The sequence below is a fragment of the Pelodiscus sinensis genome, chromosome 10 (assembly GCF_052426305.1).
Source record: "Pelodiscus sinensis isolate ZL-2025 chromosome 10, ASM5242630v1, whole genome shotgun sequence".
NCBI lineage: Eukaryota > Metazoa > Chordata > Testudines > Trionychidae > Pelodiscus > Pelodiscus sinensis.
Window position 1 is genome coordinate 35,326,464 of NC_143061.1, and position 26,608 is coordinate 35,353,071.

The 26,608-nt window shown below is 40.6% G+C and overlaps 1 protein-coding gene across 1 annotated transcript in view; it reads right to left on the reverse strand.

Moving 5' to 3' along the window:
* Positions 1 to 26,608, reverse strand: part of RASA2 (RAS p21 protein activator 2) — a 92,790-nt gene that overhangs the window by 16,011 nt on the left and 50,171 nt on the right. Inside the window, exons 6-17 of the mRNA XM_075937633.2 lie at positions 23,777 to 23,860; positions 22,655 to 22,727; positions 20,817 to 20,893; positions 18,135 to 18,233; positions 11,896 to 12,052; positions 9,749 to 9,897; positions 7,509 to 7,623; positions 6,423 to 6,497; positions 5,253 to 5,376; positions 3,011 to 3,117; positions 659 to 745; positions 492 to 569 (exon numbers count right to left, since the gene is read on the reverse strand). Coding sequence (XP_075793748.1) covers positions 492 to 569; positions 659 to 745; positions 3,011 to 3,117; positions 5,253 to 5,376; positions 6,423 to 6,497; positions 7,509 to 7,623; positions 9,749 to 9,897; positions 11,896 to 12,052; positions 18,135 to 18,233; positions 20,817 to 20,893; positions 22,655 to 22,727; positions 23,777 to 23,860 — 1,225 coding nt within the window. The remainder of the gene's footprint in view (positions 1 to 491; positions 570 to 658; positions 746 to 3,010; positions 3,118 to 5,252; positions 5,377 to 6,422; positions 6,498 to 7,508; positions 7,624 to 9,748; positions 9,898 to 11,895; positions 12,053 to 18,134; positions 18,234 to 20,816; positions 20,894 to 22,654; positions 22,728 to 23,776; positions 23,861 to 26,608) is intronic.

A 26,608-nucleotide genomic window follows, 5' to 3' on the forward strand; every position in this document is an offset into this window, starting at 1 on the left:
CTTTATGCCCGCAGTCAGTGGGGGGGTTACTTCAGCCCTTACTAGTAAACCATAACCAGTAAGCCTCACCTGTTCAGGGTGAGGATTGCTGGTTAACCATTAACATCCCTAATTAGAATCTCAATTCAGAGATCTTCCAGAGATACTTAAGAAGCTGAGATCTTTAAGCCTGAATTCAATACATTTTTCATATATCAACCTTTTATAATCTACTTATTTTAAATATCTAAATAATTAAATATCTAAATATTTTATATTGTTCAAACCCCAGCTTTGTCATTTCCATCCAAGAATGGAGCTGCATTATCATCTAAACATTTGCTTTGGCAGTTTTTTCACCTCTATGGTTTATTATAACAGATTGCACATTAGAATATTTGGAGACTAGAAGAAAATTGTAAGGAAACAGCTTAAAATTACAGGCATTTTGCCATTAAGTCTACTCTCAAAGGCAATAAAAAGAGGCTTACATAGTATCAGTAAAAAGGTACCTTTTGAACAGCTTCAGTAAACTTTTCGTCTTGAAACATTTTGAAAAACTCACACATAAATGTCTCCTTGAAACTTGACTAAAAAACAAGACAGAGTTATATAAACTGATATCTAACAAGATGATTCATACAACAAATACATCAAATAAGAATGTTAATATACTTACAAGCTTGCTTTTGGACAAACTTCCCCAGCTCCCCAGAGTTTGGATGGTTTTTGATATAAGAGTTAACGTTCTAGAAGTTTGTACATCCTAAAATAAATAATTTTAGGAAACAAATTGAAGATCCCCTTTACAAAATAGGGATTCAGCAAAATGACTGCCCTACTTGATTTGCTACACATTTTCAGCTAGAGAATAATGTAAATTCTCATGAGAAAATTTAAATATCTACCTTCTTATATACAAGTTCATATTGCTCCCATCACTGTAGTATCTGTGGGCCTTCTAGTAGTGCATTAAACCAGCAACTTGCGAGGTATTATCATTTATTCTCAGTCACTCCCATATAAGAGAATTGTGTGCACAAAGTAGCATTTTGTTTTGGCAGGCTTTTTTCTCTTTAAATTTCAATAGTTTGTTGGTTGTTAGGGTTTTGCAGTTATTTTCTATGTCCCCCCCATTCCCCAACATACTGCTGCTAATAGAGCTGGTGGGTAAATAGGTATTTCCCCTGGAAAGTTTCAACTTTTTGTTGACAAAAAAACCTTAAAATTTTTAAATACTTTTTTCCCTTCTGGTTTATGGTACAAAATTAAATTTTCCACAGGAAGCTAAAAAAAGTTTTGTCCAAACCCCAATCTTCTTTAAAAATGGTTTACATAGGAAGTTTTCAACCAGCACTAGCAATAAACTAACATTGATTGAGTTTTTCACATTTTCTAAGATATACCAAACAGTGTTGTAAAGCAAATACAACAGTACCCTGTGAGAGACACTGTTGTTAGTAATTTATTGCTGCTGATCAACATGAGAAATGGAGAATTTTATGGTTCAATCCCAATTTTTTTTTAAAGTTAAAGGCATATTTATAGTCTATAAATATATACTTGCAATCTCAAACTAGCTAGCTCTTTAAAAAGGGAGCAACACTCAGTCTCATCTATGACTAATCAGAGAGATGACAAGGGAGGAGGTTTCCATGTGAAAGAGTCTTGCAACGTGAGCCAAACCAGATGGGACCTGATTACAAGTGTCTGGTTCAGGTCAAGAGGGAAAATAGCCAGACCTTCTTGGGCTTTGGCTGGCTCTCCTCCTCTTGCCCATGGGCTTGGGGAAGCAGTGGCAGGACCTGTTCTTGCCAGTCACTACCACCTCTCTGTATTAAGTGCATTACAGAGTAAGTAGGTCAAGAAGTCACTGCCCTTCACACTCCAGGGCGGCAGATGGCAGAAACAAGGCAAGGGCACATGAATGTAGCTACTGCCAAGCCCAGGCCTCATAGAGGAGGATATGGTGGTGCTGACTCAGGTTCAGTGTTGGGTCAGGTTTAGTGTTGGAAAACAATCCCCCAAGATGTGGGTCCAGCTATGTCTGAGCAGACCTCTACTGTGGCAGAAATGGAAAAGGGGAAATGTACCTGCTTTGCCTTTTATGATTCCAAGTATTAATTTTATTGATGGGTCTTTACACCATACGGAATCCATTTACTGTCAACTGTGCGTATTGTTGCACAATGTCTTTGGACTCATGGCTAAACTTAAGAATATTTTTCTTTTGAAAATACCAAATGCATGGATAAGATATGTATGAAATTAAATACAAATTAGTCTCGGAGAGCTTTAAGAGGATTTTTTGTATGTAAGTATTAATTAAATTGCTAATTCCTATGCTTTAACATTTTCCAATATAAAATTTAGACTAAATATTTATGTACAAAATTTTGGATGGGCATTTTCCATATTACAATCATTATATTCATATAATCAGGTAACAGTATTATATATACACACAACTTTTTCTATTCTGTTGAACATCTGGCAATACAAGCATAACTGAAGTCCAGATTATTGCGAAAATTAGAGCTACCCTATACCATCACAGAAAATGTTTCTTCCTGCAACTTCCATTTGAGAGACTAGGGGGAGAAGGGAGATTTTCAAAGGCACAACTGACATTTATGCCTAACAACACAGTTAGGAGGAAGGAAATCAATGGAACTGAAGTTCAAAACTGCCATTCCTGTCTTTGGAAAAAATCTCTCCTTAAGATTTTACCTCCAAAGAACAGCACCTTCCCCTTGACACCTTCAAAATATTCTCCATTAAAACAGCTCCACATTTGACAGTGTCCACTATAAACTATTAGCCACCTGCCTCCCACAAAACCACACATCCATAGTTTCCTTAAGCTAGATGTGAAAGGAAAACCCAACCTACATAAAATAAATGTCTTGATTTTCTTTTTGAATTGCAGAGCACAGCCAGCGAAAGAAGCTTTATTTCTATGCATCTTTCTATCTAAAGAGATGGGCAGATTATGAGAAAAAGTGATATAAAACTTTACCAAAAAACTTACTGGATGGTGAGGTCGTAAATGAAAAGTATGAGGTGAGACTACAGCGACAGCAAAGAAACGAAGAAACACAAAGCTGCTCACTGCAGAATACTGTACATGAGGGTCATCTGCAGAGAAAAATCATGAAATGTAACTAACTAAGCTTAACAAGGAAGCAATGAAGACAGTCAAAATGAAACCTTATGGAGACAGCATCAATAGGGAACAGACAACTATTTTTGTATAGAATAGAATTAATGAGGTGCATGAAATGAAAAGGTGGCAATGATGAGATGAAAATATTCTGTTATTGCTAATGCTGGCTTAGTTCCACCAGGGTTAGCAACACAACACAGCATTACGAACTAGTCTATTCAGAGCTGAGTTTAAAAGAAATCCAAATATGGTAAATTTAAGGTATGAAAATACAATTAAGATATCCAAACACAATCTTGACTCCATCCTGTAATAATATCATGAAACCATATTATTATTAGTACATACATTTTGTAGTCTCAGATTAGATAAAACCGATTTAAGAGACACTAATTTCTCCAATTTCCATTTTTTCATGTTACCACTCGGTGGCATCAGGGCTGTTTGGTGCCTTAACTATTTATTTCTTTACAAACCTCCGCCCGGCCCCCCCTCCTCAATCGCCAGAAGAGAGAGAGCAGGACTTGAAAGGAAGAGGCCAGAGCCTCCCCTCCCCTATCTTGCCCAGGGGCACGGAAAGCCTGTTGGCTCACCTGTTTCTGTAACTTAACGTGTTTGGATTTAACCTTAATGCTACATGTAAATATCTGCAAAATTTGTACAACACCCAGTGATGTTTTTACTGTTTTATGCCTAACAGTATAGTGGGGCCATGGACTTAGCTGAGAGCAGCTTGGTTTCACTGAGACAGTGACCATTTTCAAAGTACTATCTATCTTACAAAGATAGCTTCCCCAATTATCACCTCTAATATTATTAGCTTACAGACATTTACCTTCCCCCTCCCCCTTCCCCTTCTGTTCTGAAATTGATTTGTCCTTTTCATGTGTGTTCATTTTTTTAATTGTATCCTTTGGTATATATGGTTGTGACAATTTTCTTCCACTATTTGATTTGAGGAAGTGGGTCTGGCCCACGAAAGCTCATCACTTAATAAACCATCTTGTTAGTCTTTAAAGTGCTACATAGTCCTGTATTTTGTTTCAGCTACACCAGACTAACACGGCTACATTTCTATCACTATCTTAACTGATGGCATCTTGTCTTCAGTGCACTTGACCATAGCAGGAGATAGCAGTCATTTTGAAAGAGAGCAGTTCTCCATGGAATTCTCTGTAGAACATTTGTCAGCCTCTACTAAAGAAGCCACTTTCAGTCACGAATGACGACACAAAGCCCTTCTTTGGAATAAATGTCTTCACCTGCGGCAATGCATAAGATGCCACTGAATTATTGCTCACTCCTCAACATTAAGTCTACCCCCACTGCTGAGGCAGAACCTATGTACCTAGAACATGCCTGACAGATCTGTTTGTCTCATCTCTTCTTAAACTCCTCCACTGAATGACATTACAAAAACTCCTTTGGTAACTATTTCAGTGTTTAACTAGCCTTATAATTAGAAAGTGTTTTCCTAATATCCAACCTAAAATCTCACTAGCAGCAAATTCAAAGCCCACTACTGCCTTTCCTATTTTTAGTGGACATGGAGAACAATTGACCACCATCCCTTTATAATAGCCCATAAAATATCTGAAGACTTACTGGGTGTCTCCCCCATCCCTGCACACCATCTTCTGTACTCAAGATTAACATGTCCAGTTTTCTCCTAAAACCTTTTATCACTTTTTCTGCTCTCCTTTGAACCCTTCCAATTTGTCCACATACTTCTAAAGCATTGACACAATACTCCAGTTTAGACCTCACTGCAGCCACGCAGAGATGCACAATTAACTCTTCTATCTTACTTATTGCACTCCTGTCAATACATTAGCTTCCTTCCCCCACCAACTACATCACATTATTGACTGATATTCAATGTCTGACTCACCATAACCCCTAGATCCTTTTTAGCAGGTACTAATGCCTACCCAATAAAACTCGAGGTTGTACAGTAGTTTTACTACAGTATGTCAGGCGGAGAACATTTTGTTACCAGGTCAACAAAATATACCATGCAGTCTAGGAGAAGCAAGAGCTTTTCATAAGACAACTAGAGAGAGTAAGAAGAAGTTTTTTAAAACAAGAGTTTTTTTTAAACACTTACTTGGAAATCTTTTGGCAGCTAGGCGTCTCAGAGAGTAAAACACATCACACATTAATGTAGGGCAACTTATACTTGACTGTACAATTGTATTGAATACTTTATCTACATAGTAACGGAGATTCTCCTAAAAGGATGAAAACAGATATTTTTTCAGAATGTTAATGGTTCTGTTAACTACAACACAGCACTTTTTTTATTCCTATGGACAAACAATGGCATGGTACATATGATATATTGTCCATTACTTAATATAGGTGATCTCTTCAACTACCTAATTTTAGTAGTATACTAAGAGGTATATTAGTAACCCTCACTGAATTTCAGAATTAGAAGGCCAGTGGAAAGTACACTATTGGTTTCTTGTAATACAGGATAGCACCATATACACAGCCTTTCAGCAATACAATGGCATGCTGGCAAGATAGGTATCTCCCTAACATTCCTCATCATTTAATGCTTTGCTGATTCAACTGCCATCAGCAGATGTCACCAGCTGGTATGGCTTAATCATAACACTGGTAAGTGAAGAACTCACTGAATGAAGCTTTAAACAAAGTTAACCATGAAAACAGTGACTATATCAGTGTTTCTTAAACTGTGTTCTGTAGCACACTCGTGCGCCCTGGAGAATAGAATTCAGAATGGCTGCCCTTAAAGGGGCAAGTGACCCTTTTTTTGCTCAATAACTTTCCCCCTCAACTCCCCCCTCCTCAGCTTCCCCCCACCCCTTCTCCCTCTCCCCCTGCCCCTGACCTTTTTTGGGGGGGAGGGGGTTCATCCCAAAATCCTTGGTGTTCCTCATTAAAAAAAATTATTGTTTGGTGTTCCTCGGTCTTAAAAAGTTTAAGAAACACTGGACTACATCATCTGCTGCATTAATAAGAATTCAGATGGGGGAAGGTCAGTATTCAGTATGCATGCAAAACTTGAAAGATGAGTAATGTTTGAAGTGGAGAGCTACCAACAAGGGTTGGTCTACTGATGCCCCACACTATAGCATCAGTAACACTGTAGGAACAAAGTACAAGGGAATTGTACCAATACTAAAAGCAGAGCATGTTCAAATGTTACCCATGCTAAAATGAAAGTGATCTTTTATACAGCTGTATCAAATTTAGTTAAGAATTAGGAAATTCATTAGGATGGAAACAAATTAATTAGGACGTTTACCTTGTGAACTTCTACATTATCACCTTCTTTTAATTTGATGGGATCAATTTCACAGGGTTTAGGGGACTCACATATCTGAAAATGTAAATTGAAATCTTTTGGTTAATTTTTTTTAAGTGACAAAAAGCACAAATATTAACTAGTTAACTACGGTAGACTTCCGATAATCCAGCAACTTTTGGACCTAGGTGGTGTTGGATTATCAGATTTGCCAGAGAATCGGGAGGTCAGGTACAACTGCCCGGCTTAACACAATCTCCCTCCCTCCCTCCCTCTCCTCTTCACATCTCCTCCATGCTGTAACCTGATCCTCCTTTCCCTACCCTCCCCTTCCCTGAAGCAAAATGCTCTTCTCCATACTCTAACAGGATCCCACTCCCTCCTCCTCCCCCCTCCCAGCCTTATGCTCCTTCTGGTTACAGCCAGCACATGTGCTGAGCAGTAGGCTTTTTAATCAGCTGGTCAGAAGCGCTTGGCATTTTGATGCTGTAGTATCGGGAGTGCCGAACAGTTGGATGCCGGACTATCGGAGTTTTACTGTATACTAATTTTTCAATATCTTCTGATATTAAAAGAAATCAGCTAAAAACAAGCCCTGAATCTGAAGGACAAAATAGTAAATATTTTCTCCATGTTCCAGAAGGAATGGACAGTATGCAAAGAGCCTACCTTATCCTCATTTATCTACACAAGAGTCAGGCACTGTGCTCTTAAATCAAAGAAATACTCTGCCATGAAGAACCTCCCTGTGCCACGGCACGCACCAGTAGAAACGCTGAGACTGGTCAAAGTGTGGTACAACAACTATTGTCCTTGTTCTGTTCTTGCTGAAACTGCCTGGCAGAACATTTCCAGGAGTTTCTGTGGGGTCTGAAACAATTACCTTGGACAAGCGACTTAGCTCATAATACTTGCTTATAGATTAAAATATATACTACAGAACCATAACCTGGTGCACATGCTACTGTCATATCTAAATATATAATATATTCTTTATACAAGAGAGCTATAGGAACCAGAAAAGTACGTATTAACAGGAGATGGTCTCATCAGAATACTGCAAAAATTTAGAGTAAGATCCCATACCTCATCTAGAACTGGCTTTAACGTAACTTTTAGGTAGTGCTTTCCCACTATTTTCATCATCTCATCTAGGCATCGAGTAGCTAAGGTGTTTCCTCTGAAGATTGTGTTTACTTCCCTGTAACAAAAAAGATTAAATCAATTTAAACTAACACACACACAATACATCTAAGCATGACTACTATTTAATGCTACTACTACATAAATTCATGTTTAGACAGTTGCTGGAAAATATTTACTATATTTAAACCAGAAATTGCCCACTGAGATTAAACATCTGGTTTCCAAGAACACTGAGGTACAGAAAGAGAAATAACAATAACAACAACAAAGAAAACAGTCCCATTACTGTAGTCAAACTTAATATAAAAATCAAAATGTGCCATTATGGACAATCTAAATCAACAAAGAAAGAAACTTGTGAGAAAATGCAATTGGAGAAAAAGATATTGCTGAGCAGTATGCTACTAAAATATAGACTAAATAATCTTCAGTCAAATATTTAATTTAAGGCTGTACTTTGGATGCAGCTATTGAATAAATGCAAACAAGTTATATACTGAGCTATAAAAGAGGTGTTTATAGTTTGAAAAATCCAACTTAATTTTAAATTACAATAAATCATTATGATGGAAAAACATGTGCACACTAAAAACTTAATATAAATTATCCCATAAGAATTACACTTTAAAAAGTATTAATGGTTTAAAATAGATAGATTTTTAAAATATAGGTAGGCTTGCCAGGATTGATTTTAAATTATACTTGTCAGTAAATGTCAATTTCACCTGACACACTGAAATTAACAAAAAAATAAATCATTGGTAGCAAAAACAGCTCCCCAACCCTTACTGCACCTAGTGCCTGTAAGGGTTGGGGAGCTGTCAGGTAAGGTGTGGCTCTTTGACAGCTGAGCTGCAGACACAGGGCTGATTAGTAACACAAACTCTGGAAGCACAAGGTAGGCGAGAGGCTGCTGTCATGCTGGGCAGAAACAGAGCAGAGAATTCCAGCCAGAGCCACAAGAAGAATGGGTGGGAACCAGCATCAGGGTAGCCTCCCCCTCAGCTAGGAGCTCATTCTCCCCCCTCACTCACAGGAGTCAGAGAGCTGTCCCTGAGCTTGAACTGTTCAGCAGTAGCCTGCAGCCAGGGGCTGTGTGTCAGCCATATATCCCTGGCCAGAAGTCTCTGTTCTGTGGGACCAGGACTGCAGCTTCTCCTGCACCTTACACCTCAGTGTATAGGGTCCCCTGGCTATTAAGGGAGCCCTTTGTAGTCCTGATGTCAGTGGGGGGGAGGGGGGAGAATCCCCTTACCCTAACATCCTTAGTTTTCAGCATCCGTAAAAGGAAGTTAAACACTATACATGGTTGAAATTAGAAACAATACAATCTGAATTCTGTCAAACCTAAATATAAACCAGATTTTTCTCACCATATGCAAAATGGAAGAAAATACACTTTTCAGAGGTAATCTGTATGGTAATGGAATCGATTCCTTTCCTAACTCTACAGCACATAACAGCACCTCAGTGGCAACTACTGTGTTTTCTGGGGGCCTTCCGAAGAGCTATTTACTTTGTGTCCCTGGTCCCAAAATATGGGGGCATTGGATTGACCCATGCATATATGTAAATGCATACCAATAGGCCCAGTTGCTGGTCCCCATCCCCCTGTGTCCGACTCCATGCCACCAAAAGCGGGTGTTTTAAGCTTCCATGGTACAGCTTTCAAGATGCAAAGGAGGGTGTGAATGCCAAGTGCATGGGATTTCCACACTTACACAGTAAAACAGAAACTGTGTTGCCTTTCAGCTCAGAGAAGACAGACTTGGGTATAAACAATCTTTTAAAGCAGAGTAATTGTAGACTAATGACCTACAAAATTTTCCAGAAAATGGCCAAAATAATTTTTAGAAACAAAAAACAAAATAAAACCCAATTGCTATTGAACACTATTCCAGTATGTCACATTTAGTTATATAACAACTCAAAGAAAATGCAACAGCCAAAGCAGCTCATCAAAAAGAGGGCTATGGGAATTCTGATCCTCAGCTAGAAGAGTATTATCAAGTGCTGTTACAATAAAATATTCAATGTCATGTGACTACATGTAGTTACAGTAACAAACATAAGAAAACAAAATGAGTGACCATTTATCAAAAATTGATCATAAAATGGTTCAAAACTCTCTAATTAAAATACCCCATGTTATAATGAAATTAGGGAAAGACGAAACATACTGAGTGTCCTTCAAGTCTAGTTCAGCCACTGCAGTGACAAATGGTACTATCTTCTGGTGATGCAACAATAGTCTTACAAGAGGTAAAACAGAATCATATTTATCTCGACACACTTCACCCAGAACGTAGGCAGCAGAAGCAGAGATTGGCTGTAACAAAAATAAAGGTGAAACCAAGATGAAAATACCATTTGAACACAACCTGGAAAAAGTTAGCTCTTTCAACAAGACAACAGACACCAATAATTTCTTAAGAAACTTAGCAACAGGGCAATTACAAGTCTACAAAAAAAATCTTACTGAAAATAGATACTATCTGCTCAGATTGTGTTAAGTACTTTCAAACACATTGACACCGAATAACTATTAACATTGTGCATTTATTCAATATTGTAGTATTTCTAAAAGGTTAGATTGTGAGTTTGCCACAAGCCTGGAATAAGTGGCAGCATGTGGTTGTGCCCCAGGGTCATATCAGGTACTTAAAAAAAAAATAGCACTCATCACTGTAGCATCTGAAAATTCCAATCATTAATAGATCCTATCCTTGAAACACCACTATAAGACAGAAAAGTGTGATTTGTCCAGGATCACAAAGGAAATGTGTGTCTGAAGAATCAATTGAATCCACACCCTCAAATCAAATCTAGACCATCTGTCCTAGCCAGTACTCAAGAGTCCAAATCTGGTCTCTGTTTCATTCCTTGCTCTACAGAGAAAATAACCAAAGCCTTATAGCTGTTACAGATTACAGGCAGTCCCCGACTTATGCGGATCCGACTTATGTCGGATCCGCACTTACAAACGGGGCTCTTGCGCCCCGGAGGTCGAGGTGGCGGATTGCTGCCTGCGAGCTCCGGGGCGAGAAAGCCCCGTTCGTAAGCTGCTCCCGGTGCCCCTGGTCTGCTGGAGACCGTCTCCAGCAGACCACAGGCACCGGGAGCGAAGCCGCAGCAGCGGCGGGTTCCCGCGCTTCTGAGGCCTTGCTCTGGCAAAGCCTCAGAAGCGTGGGAACCTGCCACTGCTGCGGCTTCGCTCCGGTGTCTGTGGTCTGCTGGGGACGGTCCCCAGCAGACCACAGGCACCGGGACTGAAGCCGCAGCCACGGCGGGGTCCCTCGCCTCTGAGACTTTGCCAGAGCAAAGCCTCAGAGGCGCGGCACCCCGCTGCCGCTGCAGCTTTGCTCCCCGTGTCCCTGGTCTGCTGGGGGGGGGGGAGGGGGCGCGCAGCTAGTGTGCCCCCCCCCCCCCAGCAGACCAGGCTTTTGTTGTGGACCCTGAGGCAGAGCAGCTGGGGCGCTGCCGATTGGTCCTGCAGCGCCGCTCTGGGCACTACTGGACCAACCCGGCAGCACCCCAGCTGCTCTGCCCCAGGAGTCCTGATTCAGCTGCTGCTGATCGGTTTCAGCAGTGGCTGAATCAGGACGCCTGGGGCAGAGCAGCTGGGGTGCTGCTGGGTTGGTCCAGTAGCGCCAAGGAGCGAGGAGCGGTGCTACTGGAGCAACCCAGCAGCACCCCAGTTGCTCTGCCCCAGGCGTCCCCAAGTCAGCCGCTGCTGAAACTGACCAGCGCTGACTACAGGAAGCCCGAGGCAGAGTTGCTCTGCCCCAGGCTTCCTGGAATCAGCCGCTGATCAGTTTCAGCAGCAGCTGACTTGGGGAGCTTGGGGTTCTTAAGTTGAATCTGTATGTAAGTCGGAACTGGCGTCCAGATTCAGCCGCTGCTGAAACTGACCGCCAGTTCTGACTTACATACAGATTCAACTTAAGAACCCCAAGTCAGAACTGGCGGTCAGTTTCAGCAGCGGCTGAATCTGGACGCCAGTTCCGACTTACATACAGATTCAACTTAAGAACAAACCTACAGTCCCTATCTTGTACGTAACCCGGGGACTGCCTGTACTTCACTCTCCATCCAGATTCATTGTACTGGCCAACGCTAAGGATAGGGACAGGTGGGGAGTTATGGGTCTACCCACACAAGAAGTGCAGGATCATTGCCTCCAAAGACAGTTTACACCATTATGGCACAGGCAGATTATGGAAAGGAACAGTTACATGCCTCCTTACTTCCATAAAGCAGCACTTACAGAAGGTTATAACCTGGCCCTAAATCGGTTGACTGTTTCTTCTAAAATAAAAAGAAGTACCTGAACATCTGGTGATTTTAGCAGCAAATTTCTTAAAGAAGTATAGTACTCAGATGGAAGTACATAGTCTTCAGTATAACAAACATTTAGTCTAAGTGATCCCAGATCTTCATTTTTAGAAGATTTATTTCCATTTTCTCTTGGCTGTAGTAAGTACCTGGGGGGAAAAAAAGGCAACGGTAAAATACTATGTTAAAAGTTACCGTTTAAGTAGCTAAATTGCAGTATGATAAAATGACAATGAAAATTTCCAGTGTATATTAACTCATCAGTCTGAATTTGGTTCTGCTGTCAATCGTTTTAACAAAGTTATGATAAAGACCAGTCAGTTTAACTTCTGTGCCAGGAAAGATAATGGAGTAAGTAATTAAGGAAATCGTCTGCAAACACTTGGAAGATAATAAAGTGATAGGGAACAGCCAGCATGGATTTGTAAACAACAAATCATGTCAAACCAAACTGATAGCTTTCTTTGATAGGACAACGAGTCTTGTGGATAGGGGAGAGGTGGTGGATGTGGTATACCTAGACTTTAGTAAGGCATTTGATATGATCTCGCATGATATTCTTATCAATAAACTAGGCAAATACAACTTAGATGGGGCTACTATAAGGTGGGTACATAACTGGCTGGCTAACCATTCTCAGAGAGTAGTTATTAACAGTTCACAATTCTGCTGGAAAGGTATAATAAGTGGGGTTCTGCAAGGGTCTGTTTTGGAACCGGTTCCGTTCAATATCTTCAATGATTTAGATATTGGCATAGAGAGTATGCTTATTAAGTTTGCAGATGATATCAAGCTGGGAAGGTTTGCAAGTGCTTTGGAGGACAGGGTCATAATTCAAAACGATCTGGACAAATTGGAGAAACGGTCTGAGGTAAACAGGATGAAGTTTAATAAGGAAAAATGCAAAGTCCTCCACTTAGGAAGGAACAGTCAGTTTCACACATACAGAATGGGAAGCTACTGTCTGGGAAGCAGTACGGCAGAAAGGGATCTAGGGATTATAGTAGACCACAAGCTAAATATGAGTCAACACTGTGGCAAAAAAAGCCAACATGATTCTAGGATGCATTAACAGGTGTGTTGTGAGCAAGACGCAAGAAGTCATTCTTCCACTCTACTCTGCGCTAGTTAGGCCTCAGTTGGAGTACTGTGTCCAGTTCTGGGCTCCACATTTCAAGAAAAATGTGGAGAAATTGGAAAAGGTCCAGAGAAGAGCCAGAAGAATGATTAAAGGTCTAGAGACTGAAAGAACTGGGCTTGTTTAGTTTGGAAAAGAGAAAATTGAAAGGGGACATGATAGCGGTTTTCAGGTATCTAAAAGGGTGTCATAAGGAGGAGGGAGAAAACTTCTTCATCTTGGCCTCTGAGGATAGAACAAGAAGCAATAGGCTTAAACTGCAGCAAGGGAGGTTTAGGTTAGACATTAGGAAAAAGTTTCTATCAGGGTGGTTCAACACTGGAATAAATTGCCTAGGGAGGTTGTGGAATTCTTCACCTCTGGAGATATTTAAGGGTAGGTTAGATAAATATCTATCAGGGATGGTCTTGATAGTACTGGGTCCTGCCATGAGGGCAGGGGACTGGACTAGATGACCTCTCGAGGTCCCTTCGAGTACTAGTATTCTATGATTTCAGAACTAGATATGGCTGATTAAAGGAATTTTTTTTAAAAATAAACAAATCTTTAAATGAAAGTAGGAGCATTCAGTAGACCATCAGGACATAACACCAGGTGTATATTTTCTAAGGTCTTTTCCACAGGTGAGAATTGTGTGGAGTGATAGCCTTTGTGGGGATGGATGGAGAGAGCAAGGTTTGTTAAAAATGCTAATACTGGTTTATTCATTATTTTAAAAAACTGTTTTCTCATTTTTAATATGGGTTAAAAGAGTAGCAGCATTTATCTGCAGAAATTACAGATAATCTAGAATGAAATAAAAATAGAATAAAAAGTGAAAGTTGTGAAGAAAAATATTGAGTAGAGAACACATTACCAGGCAAAAACTAGGACAAAATTTATTCTGGAAGTACACAATAGCAGTTATGGGGGAAAAATGCATCTTATAATTATCAACTATATATTTGAGAGAGTTTGTTTGTGAGCAAGTGAGACTGTCTGCTAAGACCACCAGATTCAGTATGCAGCTTCCTTTTATTTAAAACAAGTTAAGGGTTTGGTTATGCAGGAGAGGAAGGGGACTTATTAACCCCCAGCCCCTGCCTGCTCCCATGTACAGGGACACACAGCCAACCATACAGATAAGAGAAAAATCACCAGGTAGGTGAAATCCCCAGAACTGCCCCAGCCCTAAGCTCCACCTCTCTTTTCCCTCATTTGTACAGGAACACTGCTGGCTGGTCTCTTGTGCCAGGAAGTGAGGGGGAAAGTGCAGTTTGCTTCATTCCTCATTCTGTCTGGGGAAGGAGCAGGGGACAGACAAACCTGGACTTGCCCCAGGTGAGGGACATGAGGATAATGGGATGTGTGTGAAATGAGATTGTTTTGGATCAAATTGAAAGGGAGGGGTGTCCCATGCCATACCCTGGGCAACCAGTTCACAGTCCCCTCCCTGCAGTCACCTGGCTGGCCCCAGAGAGAAGCCACGAGAGAGAAGTCCAATGTAGGTGATTCAAGCAGTAGATAAAACCAATTTAAGAGACACTAATTTCTCCAATCAATTTTTTCTTCGTGTTACCACTGGGTGGCGTCAAGGCTGTTTGGTGCCTTAACCATTTTATTTCTATAAAGGCCTGGGGACTGGAGGATGGAGGTGTAGAAAGGAAGAGACCCCACCCCTTCCAAGAGACCAGGCCCACCTCTCCCCTACCTTGCCCAGGGGCATGGAGAGCCTGTTGGCTCACTGGTTTCTTTAACTTAACGTGTTTGGATTTAACCTTGATGCTACATTTAAAAATTTTGGAGATATTTATAATACTTGGAATTCAAGAACAAGGTGACAAAGATTGTGAAGCTCTAGTTAACAGGTCGGAAATAATGATAGGTGATGGCATACTATGTTGAGAACGTATGCACTGACAAGGAGGTTGCTGTCCTGCTAGGAAAGTGGCCTCGGAGGCTAGTGATCTTATGGAGTGAGAGGTCAGATAAGCGGGAGGTGGAACAAAAGATAGCTCGTAACATGCATGAATGCATGATATAATCCAGAATGAGATTCTCTTGGCATAGATGCGAAGACCTTTCATCCTTTCTGCTATTGCTATATACAGCTGCATTATTCTGAAAAATATCTTGGTTCTTTGTATGTAAAATGCCAGGGCACATCTAACGTGCAAGGAATGCATCTATTGTTTCATCCTTCTTGCACATGGCTTCAGGAAGAACACTAGTAGAGGGATTTTTGACAAGTCTTGCGAGGTATTGTTGGAAAAAGTTATGATTTACTGAATATGATTATCCTATTTATATTCATGTATCATTTTGGTATATGAAGCTAGGAATATGTTTATGCATCCATCAAAACGTGTTTACATCTGGAAATGTCCACTAGATAAAATGTGATCAGTCGATGACTGGCTGAAAAGTGCTATTAAGAAGAACAGTACGTCAAAGAATATGCTAATCTCTCACTAGGACAACTTCCTGAGGATGTTACAGACTGTCTCAGACTGCAGTGGCTCCACAGAAACATGTGACCAAGTCACCTGGTACTGAACTCTATGGTAATACTGGTGTTTTCCCACTGATTGGGCATCGGAATCCAATTAGAAGAAAATGGGTTTCCACCACAGGCAAACACTATTTAAGGCAGGGGAATGACATAATCATGGGTCATTCTTCACTGACTCCCCACCAAAAAAAAGAGAACAGCTGAAAAGAAAATCATCTGAGAAATAAAAGACTGAACTGGGGGGTGGGGAAGGAGGATATTTCATAGGATTTTCTAGCCTGTGAAAGGAGTATCTGAAGTTTTAAGCTCCAAGCAAAACCAGTTTACCCTCAAGAACAGGGGTGGGCAATAATTTTTGATGGAGGACCACTGCAAGATTTTGGTAAGTAGTTAAGAGTCACACTTTTCTATGGAGTAGGTGTGGGGGCTGGGACAGAGTTTGGTGCAGAAAAGAGCTCAGGGAACTGGGGTGCAGGAGAGGGCATGCGGTCTGAGAGGGAGGTGTGACCTGAGGCAAGGGATTGGTGTGACCCGAGGCAAGGGATTTCCTAGGAGGACAGCAGGGTCCAGGAGAGTGTATGCATGCCAAAGAGAATTCTGGTCTGGGAAGGGTGCAGGGTCTAGGAAGGAATGTGACCTGAGGGGGCAGGGAGGTAGCAGAGATTTCAGGTGGTCATCTGGGGCAGGGGATTGGGGCGCAGAGTTCAGGAGAAGGTTTGGGAGCAGGAGAGGATTCTGGCCTTTGGGAGGAGTGCAGGAGGGAGTGCAGGGTCTGGGAGAGAGTTGGGGTGTACAAGGAGGTGGGGTGCCAGAAGCCGGCTTTGGCTGGGAGGCATTTACCTAAGCAGCTCCCAGCCAGCAGTCCCAGACCACTCTATTCCATGTGGCTCTCTGTGCTGCAGGGACAGCTTGAGAAGTCTGCCTGCACTCCCAACAAAAATCACTCGGCTCCCATTGGCTGGTTTCCAATAGGAGCTGAGAGATTTTACTGGAGGTGAGGGCAGTGCACAAAGCCTCTTTCCCTCTCCCTGCAGCACAGAGTGTCACAGGGAGCAGCCAGCTGCTTTGAGTGGTGCTGCTCCTTGATATAGCGGCAAGCCATGGGCCAGATTAAAAAGACTTTGTGGGCCATATCCAGCCTATGGGCCATATCTTGCCCGTCACTACACAAGAATCTCTGCAAACTGCCGAAAACAATATTTAAGCTCTGTGTATGTGGGCAACTGAACAACAAAAGCTCTGTTATTCAGAGATGTTAAACCTGTCTGCCGCCCAAAAGATAAGTTTTGCCATGACAAATGCCAGTGTGAACAGCATGCTGCTGCATATTCTCCTGCTGACAATGAGAACCCTGCACATTGGGGTGGAACTATTATGCGGGACCAAGAGATTATAAGCTAGCAGCTACACTGCCCAATTTTTAGAGACACAGCTGTGTTGACACGGATGTATCAGTAACAGTTGTGTAATGTAGACAAAGCCTTAGGGTGAGAATTTGATACTCATACTCATGAGCTTACACTTTCCAAATCTCCATGCAGCACAGCACTATATAATTTTGGGTCTATCCTCCAGAGGGGATGTGTGCCTGTAAGGCTGGTTAGTGCCCTACATGCATAGCCTTTCCATGCAGGGGCTGGCATGTTATTACAGCTGGAATTGTCCCTGGGTGCTGATTAAAGTGAGAAACTGGGAAGGTACCTGCAACTTTTCATAGCATTACAGGGTGAGTAGGAACTCAGGCTAGTTGGTCCAAGGGCAAAGTGGTACCCTAGTTCCAGGCAGCACTAGGGATACAATAGTGTAGTCAATTAACCAATAAGCAAAAGCTTATCAGTTAATGCTATAGACTACATGCATTCTCCCTCTCCCCAGCCAGTAAATTTTTTGGCAGGCTGGCTAGCAGCCCATCTCAGTCCTGGCTTGTGCTAGGTCTGGGACCTATCCCTGTTGCGGCTCTATATTTCAAGTGTATTAGGAGTTGGGTGAGCAGGCAGTCCAGCTCTGTTCTGGCTCACGCCAGGTCTGAGAGCTCAGACCCTCCCCAGGATAGGGGCTGCTGCCTCCGTATCAGAGAAACTTTCACTTTCAACTCTTGGTCCTTTTTGGCGTGAGGTTTGAAATATCTTTGCAGGTCTAAACGTGGTCCTTTCTGAAGGCTTCCCCAAGAACTTGAGACAGCTTGAGTGTGGATTGCTCAATGACATCAACTTTCTACAAGCAGTGAAGGGCTTGAAGCTGGGTGATCGAGGCATGCCCTGGCATTTGAGTGGATGAATTTCATTAAGCACAAAGGAATCCAACTTTTCTACACACTGGAAAAGAAAAACCATCAGAAAAATGACTGGAAAGTTAGCCTAGGGCAACAAGATTAGTTCCAAAAATTGTCACTGGCAGTAAGAAGGAACAGATGGGGTACAGGATCCAAAGATAGTCCTTTATATAGAGTTGTCAGAATATTTTCTCTTGGAGATATGAGCTCAGAGTTGCACACACGTAACATTGGACTGGATATGAGCAAGCTTTAAAAGAACATCATGTACTTTCTGTATTAAGAATATCAATGTAAGATCAAATTTTCTTTTGGTGTGTAATTTCTCACCATGCTTGGAAAGAATCATTTCTTAACACTTTCACTGGAACCTTAATTTCTCCCAGGAAGACATCTTGCACCAGATTTCCATTGTTCCATAGGTCAATCCTGAAAGTTAAAAGGATTGTTTTTAAAATGTTCTTGCAAATTATAAGGATAAAAACCATGAGTGGATTTCATCCACAACCTCGCATCACTAGTTCAGCATGCATGCAGAGAGGAAATATTAGAATTGTCATACCAATCTAATAAAATCAAGAGGAACTCAAATAGCTTATTAAATCCACACAAGGCAGTCATGGAAACAAATTTAGACAGTGAAAGTTAGATATCACAGACTTTACATCAGTAAAACATAGTGATACTGGTTGATGCATTTTCTATTTTGAACAAAATAACTGCATTTCCTTTTCAGGTATTTGCAGTGAGCTTTTACCACTGTACCTATATCCCTATTTTACTGCTGATAGTAAAGATTGGACAGGCTGCAATATCACACTGACACATGCGCTTATTTTTTTAAACAAGAGCCTGAATGTTCAAAACCTAAAGAGCTATCACTCCAAAAACATGCACCTGGTTTGGATTCTATTACTTCTTACCTCTGACTTTTCTGTTAAACAGCAGATATGTTAAGAAGAAGAAAAAAATTAATGCTAGAGTTGTTGGGGCATAATTACTTTTCTACATATATTTGTATCTATAATCCTGCAAACAGTACAAATTGATGGGTCACATAAGCAAGGACAGAAATGAGTGAGAAGTCAGTACTTCAATGATAATTCAAATTTACTTTTTTGGTGCCAATTATGAAACAGTCACCAGCACTCAAGTTGTGCCCTCAGTTCCTCTCTGAGGTCAAGCACATATATATGCAAAGCTGATGAGACTATAGTGGAGATACTCTGAAGCACTGTTTGTGCAATACAAATGCAGGCAAACTCTCTTAAAATATGCAGGAGCAGAAAGAGGAAATATGCTGCAAGGTGCTCCTTACATCTGCCGGGGCAAAGTATTATATGTATTCTGCCAAACATGCTGCTAGATACTAGCAGTCACATAGGAGAGGCTGACTATACCCCTGCAGTGCCACTGGATAGGCTAGATGCCATGCTTTTCTTGAATTCTTGGTGCTAGTGTCAGGATTCTGATTTTTTCTAACACGTTGCGAGTTAGGGGCTCTTTGTACCAGCACAGGGTATCCTGAGTTTAGTTCCAAAATCTATCTAATACAGCAAAACCACAATTTATGAAATAATCAGCACTGAGGAGAGAGCAAAATATTAATAAAACATCTAAAAAAATCCACAGCATGTACAGTGTACAAGTTGCAGTACAATGCATTGCATTATTTTCTTTTTTTTCTTCAAATACCTGCAAAGTGATTTTCAATGTACTGAGAGCATCAGAATGTGAGAGGCTATACACCCGTTCTCCACTAACATCGCTTTTGTTATGGAATTCAACCCCTCTCCCAACTAGGAAAAAACAATACATGCAAATGATTGCAAATAAGACTGGTGTTCCTAAACAGGAGGTTCTGCTGTACTGTACTAAGAAAATAATCTAGGTTCTGAAAAAATGGGATTTTGTTTTCATTGATATTAATAAATATTGCACATGTGCCAGGTAATTAATATTAAGAAAACATACAACTTTCCATTAGCTAAGCTATCTTAAAGTTTGAAAAAAAATATTTTCGTTACGTTAATAATTTTGTCAGATACAACTGATCACAATTTCACTTTTAGAATCAAAACAAGTTTACCGAGGATTTTATTTCTGAAATTGAAAGAATCTTTGTAAACTGGAGCACTAGTTTTTTGCAGTCACGTTATGCCATAATGCTTATTTGAATTAGGGATGTAAAAATGTTTAAAAAACACAACCACCTGCACAACACTAACCATGTAAGCTTTTGAATTTCAATTAATGACATGGTTAAATGCTCTGTGGGCTGCTGGACCCGCAGGCTCCTGCCAATGGCAGGTCTTTAACTGTTAAGGTTAACTGATAATCGGTTAAACTGTAACATCCCTAATTTGAATATAAAGATTTTAAATGTACAGGAGTGTCCCTATCATCCGACCTAAACGGGATCGACACATGGTCGGATTACCAAATGTGTCGGATGATATGGACTCTACTGTAGAGTGCAACTGCTGCCGCTCCTGCCAGGACGCTCCCAAGCAGCTGATGCTGCTCCTGCGGGGGACATCCCCCACATGAGCGGCATCAGCTGTTCCCTTGCTCTCTAGGAGAAGCTGCTGCCGCTCCTCCCGGGGCCGCTTTGTCCCCGGCAGCAACGGTAGCAGCAGCAGCAGCAGCAGCTTCTCCTAGAGAGCAAGGGAACAGATGATGCCGCTCCTACCAGGGATGTCCCCAGCAGGAGTGACATCAGCTGTTCCCTTGCTCTCTAGGAGAAGCTGCTGCCCCTCCTGCCAGGGCTGCTTCGTCCCCGGCAGGAGCGGCAGTAGCTGCTCCTAGAGAGCAACATGGCAGCAAGCGGGGCCATTCTCCCAGCCTGCGCAGTATCCAACCCTGCAGCTCCCGGGGACAATGTCCCCGACAATGTCCCCGGGAGCTGCAGGGTCGGATAAAGTGGAGTGTTGGATTACCGGGTGTCGGTTAATCTGGACTCCACTGTACTTCATACAAACTGATATTCACTATATAACCTCAAGAACATACCTGAGTTCCAGTTTCTCTATGTCCTCCTCTTCTACCTGAAACTGGGATTTTTTGGTATAGCTACTGGACCTGGTTACCTGCAAGTAAAAGCCCTCAATTATTTTTCTCTTTCGGTCTTGTTTTTAAATTACAAATCTTCCATATCTACTGTAAAATCTTTGCTTTTTAATGTCATATTGGTCCTGAAAGCAAAGTTCTGAAAGTTTCAGAGTATTACTGATGCACCACAAACTGATATACACTGAGGAGATGAGCACTGAAAGCCCACTTTATCCTTCCCCACATCACACAAGTTTAACTGCATATTTTAGTATCTTCTACTTCCAGACTGAATTCTATTTACTGCATTCCCAGATAGATCAGGTAAACTACATTGTATCCTAAAACATAACATTATTTAATTGCTTTGTAACCACTTTGTCTTAATTTCCATGTTCTACCATGTGAAATCCCAGATTAAATTTTCTGTGAACAAAAATGTTGCAACAATCTATAGGCCTGATTCTGTAAATACTCCAATCATCCAATCTTATTGCAATCAATGGGAGTTTCAAAAGCAGGGTTCTCATAGGATCAGAATGTACATATAAGGATGTAAGCAAGTAGTTGACTGTAGTATCGACTGCTCTCTCCTCCCCACCCTCCGCTGCCTCTGAGCTGGTGCTGGGGGGAACTGGCTCAAAACCCAGTTCCCTGCAGCACAGTCTCCATAGTATCACCTCCCCTGTGCCCCTGCTGCCTCCATCAGCGTGTAGAGGCTTGCTGTAGGCAGAAGCTGCTCTGGCAGCAGCCTGTCTGTGGGGGTCCCAGCGGGGAGCTGGCCCCCCCTGTGGACAGGGGCTAATGCCGCCAAGCAGACCCTGTTTGCAGTGCCCCAGGCTGGTCGCAGGCAGGAGCTAGTCTAGGATGCTGCACCTCTACATTTTAAATGTAGTAAGAGCCTAGTGGCTCTTACTACATTTAAAATGTAGAGGTGCAGTGGGGTGGCTCCTGGAGCTGGCACAAGCTGGGACAGCTCAGTCCCAGTTTGAGCAGGCTCCTGGAGCTACCCCCACTGTGGCAAATTGTATCGACTACACGATTAGTTAGAGAACTGCAATTTAGCATCCTTATTAAAAGCAAAGCATTACATTCCATAATGTTGTCATAGCATTGACTTTAAAAGTTCTTCAATACTTTCATATAGCTTGGTAAACTTAAAAATACGGGATATATATTTCACTGGTTATTTATTTTTCACAATATAAAATTAAAAGCAGAACACAAAGATGAAAAACAAATATAATGGAACCACCATCTTAAAAGGGCCAAATTCTAGACCCCTGTACTGAAGGCCAAGCAAGCCAAGCTCGGCATAAGAATTCTGCAATGGCCAGAGGATGAATATCCATCAGTGCATATTCTTTAGCTGATCTCAAAACTGAGCGAGCGAGCAGAGGAAACCTCCACAGATTGATTACCCTGCTAAATTACTGTACTGATTATACACAGACAAAATGTTGTTTTTGCTAAATGCTCTGAAGGATGTTCAAATTAAAGGCTGCATGTTTTCATACTTCAGTCCGTATCAGAACCACTACTGATAGCAGTAAGTTCAGGGCAATAAATAGCCCTCACATTTGTTGTTATGAAACTAGCACTTCTCACTAGACAGTAGTTGAATGGGACTACTGTTGTCTTTCAGCCTGTGTTACAAATAAAGATGACAATTTTTCTGGATAAATTTGTGTTTACTTCAATAGAAACTCTTGTGGCTAGCTCAAAAAAGAGAGGCACATGAGAAACAGGCAGGCAATACAACACAGGACTTAATGAGATTAAACAGAGAAATTAGTTACCTCAAAATAAAATGTTTCATTAAACTGTGGATTGCTCGTTTTCTTCTTTACCTTTGTTTTCTTTTGGTCATTCCTGTTTCAATTAAGTACAGTTTTATCATATAGAATTTAAACACAATTATTGAAACATTCAGTTGCAAAGAAAGGGCCATCCATTTACTCTCAGGTCCCGATCCTAAAGCATATTTAGGTGCCTAACTCCCATTCATTTCAATAGAAGATGAGCCCCTAAATACTTTTGAGATCTGTAGATACTCTGGAGAATTATGTAAGTAGTGCTATCATTACTAATGACACTTGATATAATGGAAAAATATTGATGAGAAAAACTTAATCTACATTCACAGCGTGATCTGGAAAGTTAAATGGTGCTCTTAAAAACTCTACATATTGATGTGGACATGTGAACCTGGGAGGTGGTCCTAGTTAGCTTACTATTTATATTTTAGCTCACAAACAAGTGCCATATGAAATGGATAGAGTTTAATGCATTTAATATTTGGTATGGACTGTACTCCTGAACAACATTTTTTTTGTGCACTTGTCTCTATATACACAGTGCTAATTGTTCTTCTCTACCCCATCCTTCTTGCTCCACTCCCATTTTCTACTTTTCTTTAAGCAGTAGTGTACAGTATTACTATAACTACATAAAATTGCCTCCTTTCTTCCCAGAGACTCAACATGTCACTTTCAAGTCACTTCTAAACTAAGGCAGACAGACAGAAAATCACTTTAAATACTTAAAGTAAGTAAGAGTTCTATTGATTTCTCATCCCACCTAACAATTCCTGCTCAATACCATGCCTTGTGAGAAGCACAGCAAAAATGAAAACTATTTCTTTTTGTTTTTAAATAGGATTTTGTATCCATACATAGTTTACCGCTGTTTCTACACTAACACAAGATTGTGGAGAACACCTGGAGTATATAGTAAGAAACATGTAGGGTGGGGAGGAGGGAAATAAAGACTGTTCTCTTCAACACTAAAATCCATGCATCCAATTAATCATTTAATAACTATTGTATATATTTGAACACTTAAGTCCAGAGGACATATTTGCTACTCCTAATTTGGGACAACACTTACAAATGTTTGCTATGTAATGCAACAAATGTTACCTAGAAGGACCCACAAGAGACACCGTTGCATAAGGGTCACAATTCTGTCCATTTACAAGGGGCAACCCATGACATTCCTTTATGCTAAAATGAAAAGGAGAAACAAAGAGTTAGTGAATTAATCTATCATTAATAATTTGACAAATCTGAAAAAATATTTCTTTCCTTTTAAAGCAAAAAGGACATTTTAAAATGAAACCAATGAAGAGTTAACATGAGCCAGTATGACAGCAATTTTTAATGCATTTGAAGCATATTGGATTCCACGTGGATGTACATATTCACATTACATATAAAAACAACAAGCTGGCTCCCCCAGAAGTGTATCCAATCCACAGTTTTCTGGGCATAACTTAATGCAAGATGATAACTAGGTGAAAATTAGTCTGAAGAGAGTTAGTGGGTTTTGAGGAACCTGGGAAGTGATTAGTTACCACAAAAGTACTGAAATACCAGTCATTTGTTTAGGACGGACGGACGGACACACACACACGGAAGTGACACACAGAAAGTTTCTGTGAATGAGAAGACTGTTGACTTTCAAGTAATTTGTTAATTTGACTTAAGGATAAGAGGACTTGCTAGTAGACCTCATTTATACTGGGTCAGCAGCAGAGCTCAGAAGGCATCCAAATGGAGTTCAAACATTGTTACTAATTTGGGTTGGCTGATCAATGCAGCAGGGTAAAATTGTGCTGGATTCCTATTTTAAAGTGAATATTCATAAGTTACAAATACATTTGTAACATGGTTTGTATGCATCTGTTCTAGTGGCCAGATCAGAGAAATCTGATTACCTGAAAGAAATTAAATGATTTCTATGACAGTGAAGATTTAACAGTAGATTGGGATCGCCTGCTGAAATAAAGCACCACATATTTTAGATTGGTGCCTTAAAATCACAAAGACATTGGGCCAGATCTTCAAATAGTCATGACCCCCAGATAAGTACAAAAGGAACTGCTGTGATTATCTAGTTTAACCTTCTGATTTAATTCATGTTTGAACTAGAGGATCTCTTTTCTAAAAGATCCAGTCAATTTAAAAATTCACTGTGATGGAGAATCCACCACATGCCTTGGTAAATTGGTCTGTAACCGGAAAAACTTAAACAATAAATAGACTAGTAGCACCTTAAAGACTAACAAAACATATAGATGGTGGTATGAGCTTTTGTGAGCAAAACCCACTTCTTCAGATGACAGGAGTATTAGAAGTCCAGATCCAAGAATAAATAAATTAAGGGGGAAGAAAAAAAAACCCTTGTTTAAGTTTTACTTGTATTCTCAAAGATAGGATAAACTGACACCTCTTCCCAGGTGTTAAAGTTGACTGTTTCACCCATCCAGTGGCCATTCTTTGGCAATGAAGGGGAGAAAGAACTCATCAATCCGCATTTTAGCAAACAACAATCAGGAACATCTTTCACAGTGAGACTCCATGTCTATGTCTACACAATGTTCCTGGAGTCAGAGAAGTTGGACCAGGGCTGAAGCTATTCATAGGCACTCAGGTTGTGACCTACAAACTCTCTGGTTATCAGAGCAGCCCAAGTTTTAAGTGACAACAGCAAAATACTGTAAAGCACCCAAAGTTGGGGGGCAAGTGGTGATTATGCCTCACTGGTCTGGATTGCATGGCAGAACATTACAACTTGTTTCTGCCTTGATATTTAAATTTCTAAATGTTCTGAAAGCATTAAATTCTAGGACTGCTCTTACTCACTTATCCATTATTCCCACCATAATTTGGTTCCAGGAAGAGTAAACAAGGATTAAGCTATATGTGAAAAAGCTGTGAACAGCAAAGAATTTTTTGAAAACTTTTTGCAACAGAATTCCCAATAGAAGTACATTTAAGCGTTTGCTCTTTAAGGCAGAATTTTCTAAGCCACGGAACATTAAGGCAGACATACTAATTGAGACTCAGTATCCAGGACCAGTCCTTGGAACTTAAAGCCCATTTTTCCCAAACTCTAAATTTGTGAATTTGAAAAGGTTAATTCACCTTTCACTTTAGAATATTTTGAGCCCACTTCACTATAAAGGCAACAATTATTCACAAAACATTAAAATGAAAATTATAGTGGAAAAGCACATCATTCCTCTTCTTCATGTGTAAGAAATTTTTAGTTACTTCATAAAATTAAGGGACAAGGTTTCCTATTACATGCTAACTAGAATTATTTCTATGGACAGGAGTGAGGCTTCCCATTGCTTTTTTTGGTCATCTGTTTACTATGGTCTCAAACATCACATGTTCTACAAGTTTGGGAAACTGACAATAAAAATGCATTTATTATTTTAAGACTGCCAGCAGGTTTGGCAGAGCATTAACAAATGTGTCAAATTTTCAAGGTACTTGCCCCCTTTGCAGAATCTCAGATGAAAGCAAACAAATGCTGACGTAACACTAGAATGTTTAACGCACTAGTTTTTAACCACACGTTGGTCACTAGATAACTGCAGCAACCACGAGAGAACCCCCAATTTCCTTTTAGATCATTTCTCTCTCAAAGAGATCTGAGAAGGTGGTGCAGTGCCTACCCACTTCCTATTGACAATTACACTCTGCAACAGTAACTTTCTAAAGCAATTTTTCCATCATAAAAGTCAAAATAAATGAAGACAATTTTAAATGTGAAAACATCTTAAAAATAAATAATTATGTACTGTTAAAGTGTGCAGATATAAAAATCAAGTGTAAAAACTGCCTGTGCAAAGTTAAGATTGTAAATAAAGTACAAAATGTTAAGAAATTCCAAACATTCAGCTTTTGCTTTTTGCTGAATCCATGTGGGAAAAGATATCCTACTTCTCCCTCATATGCAGA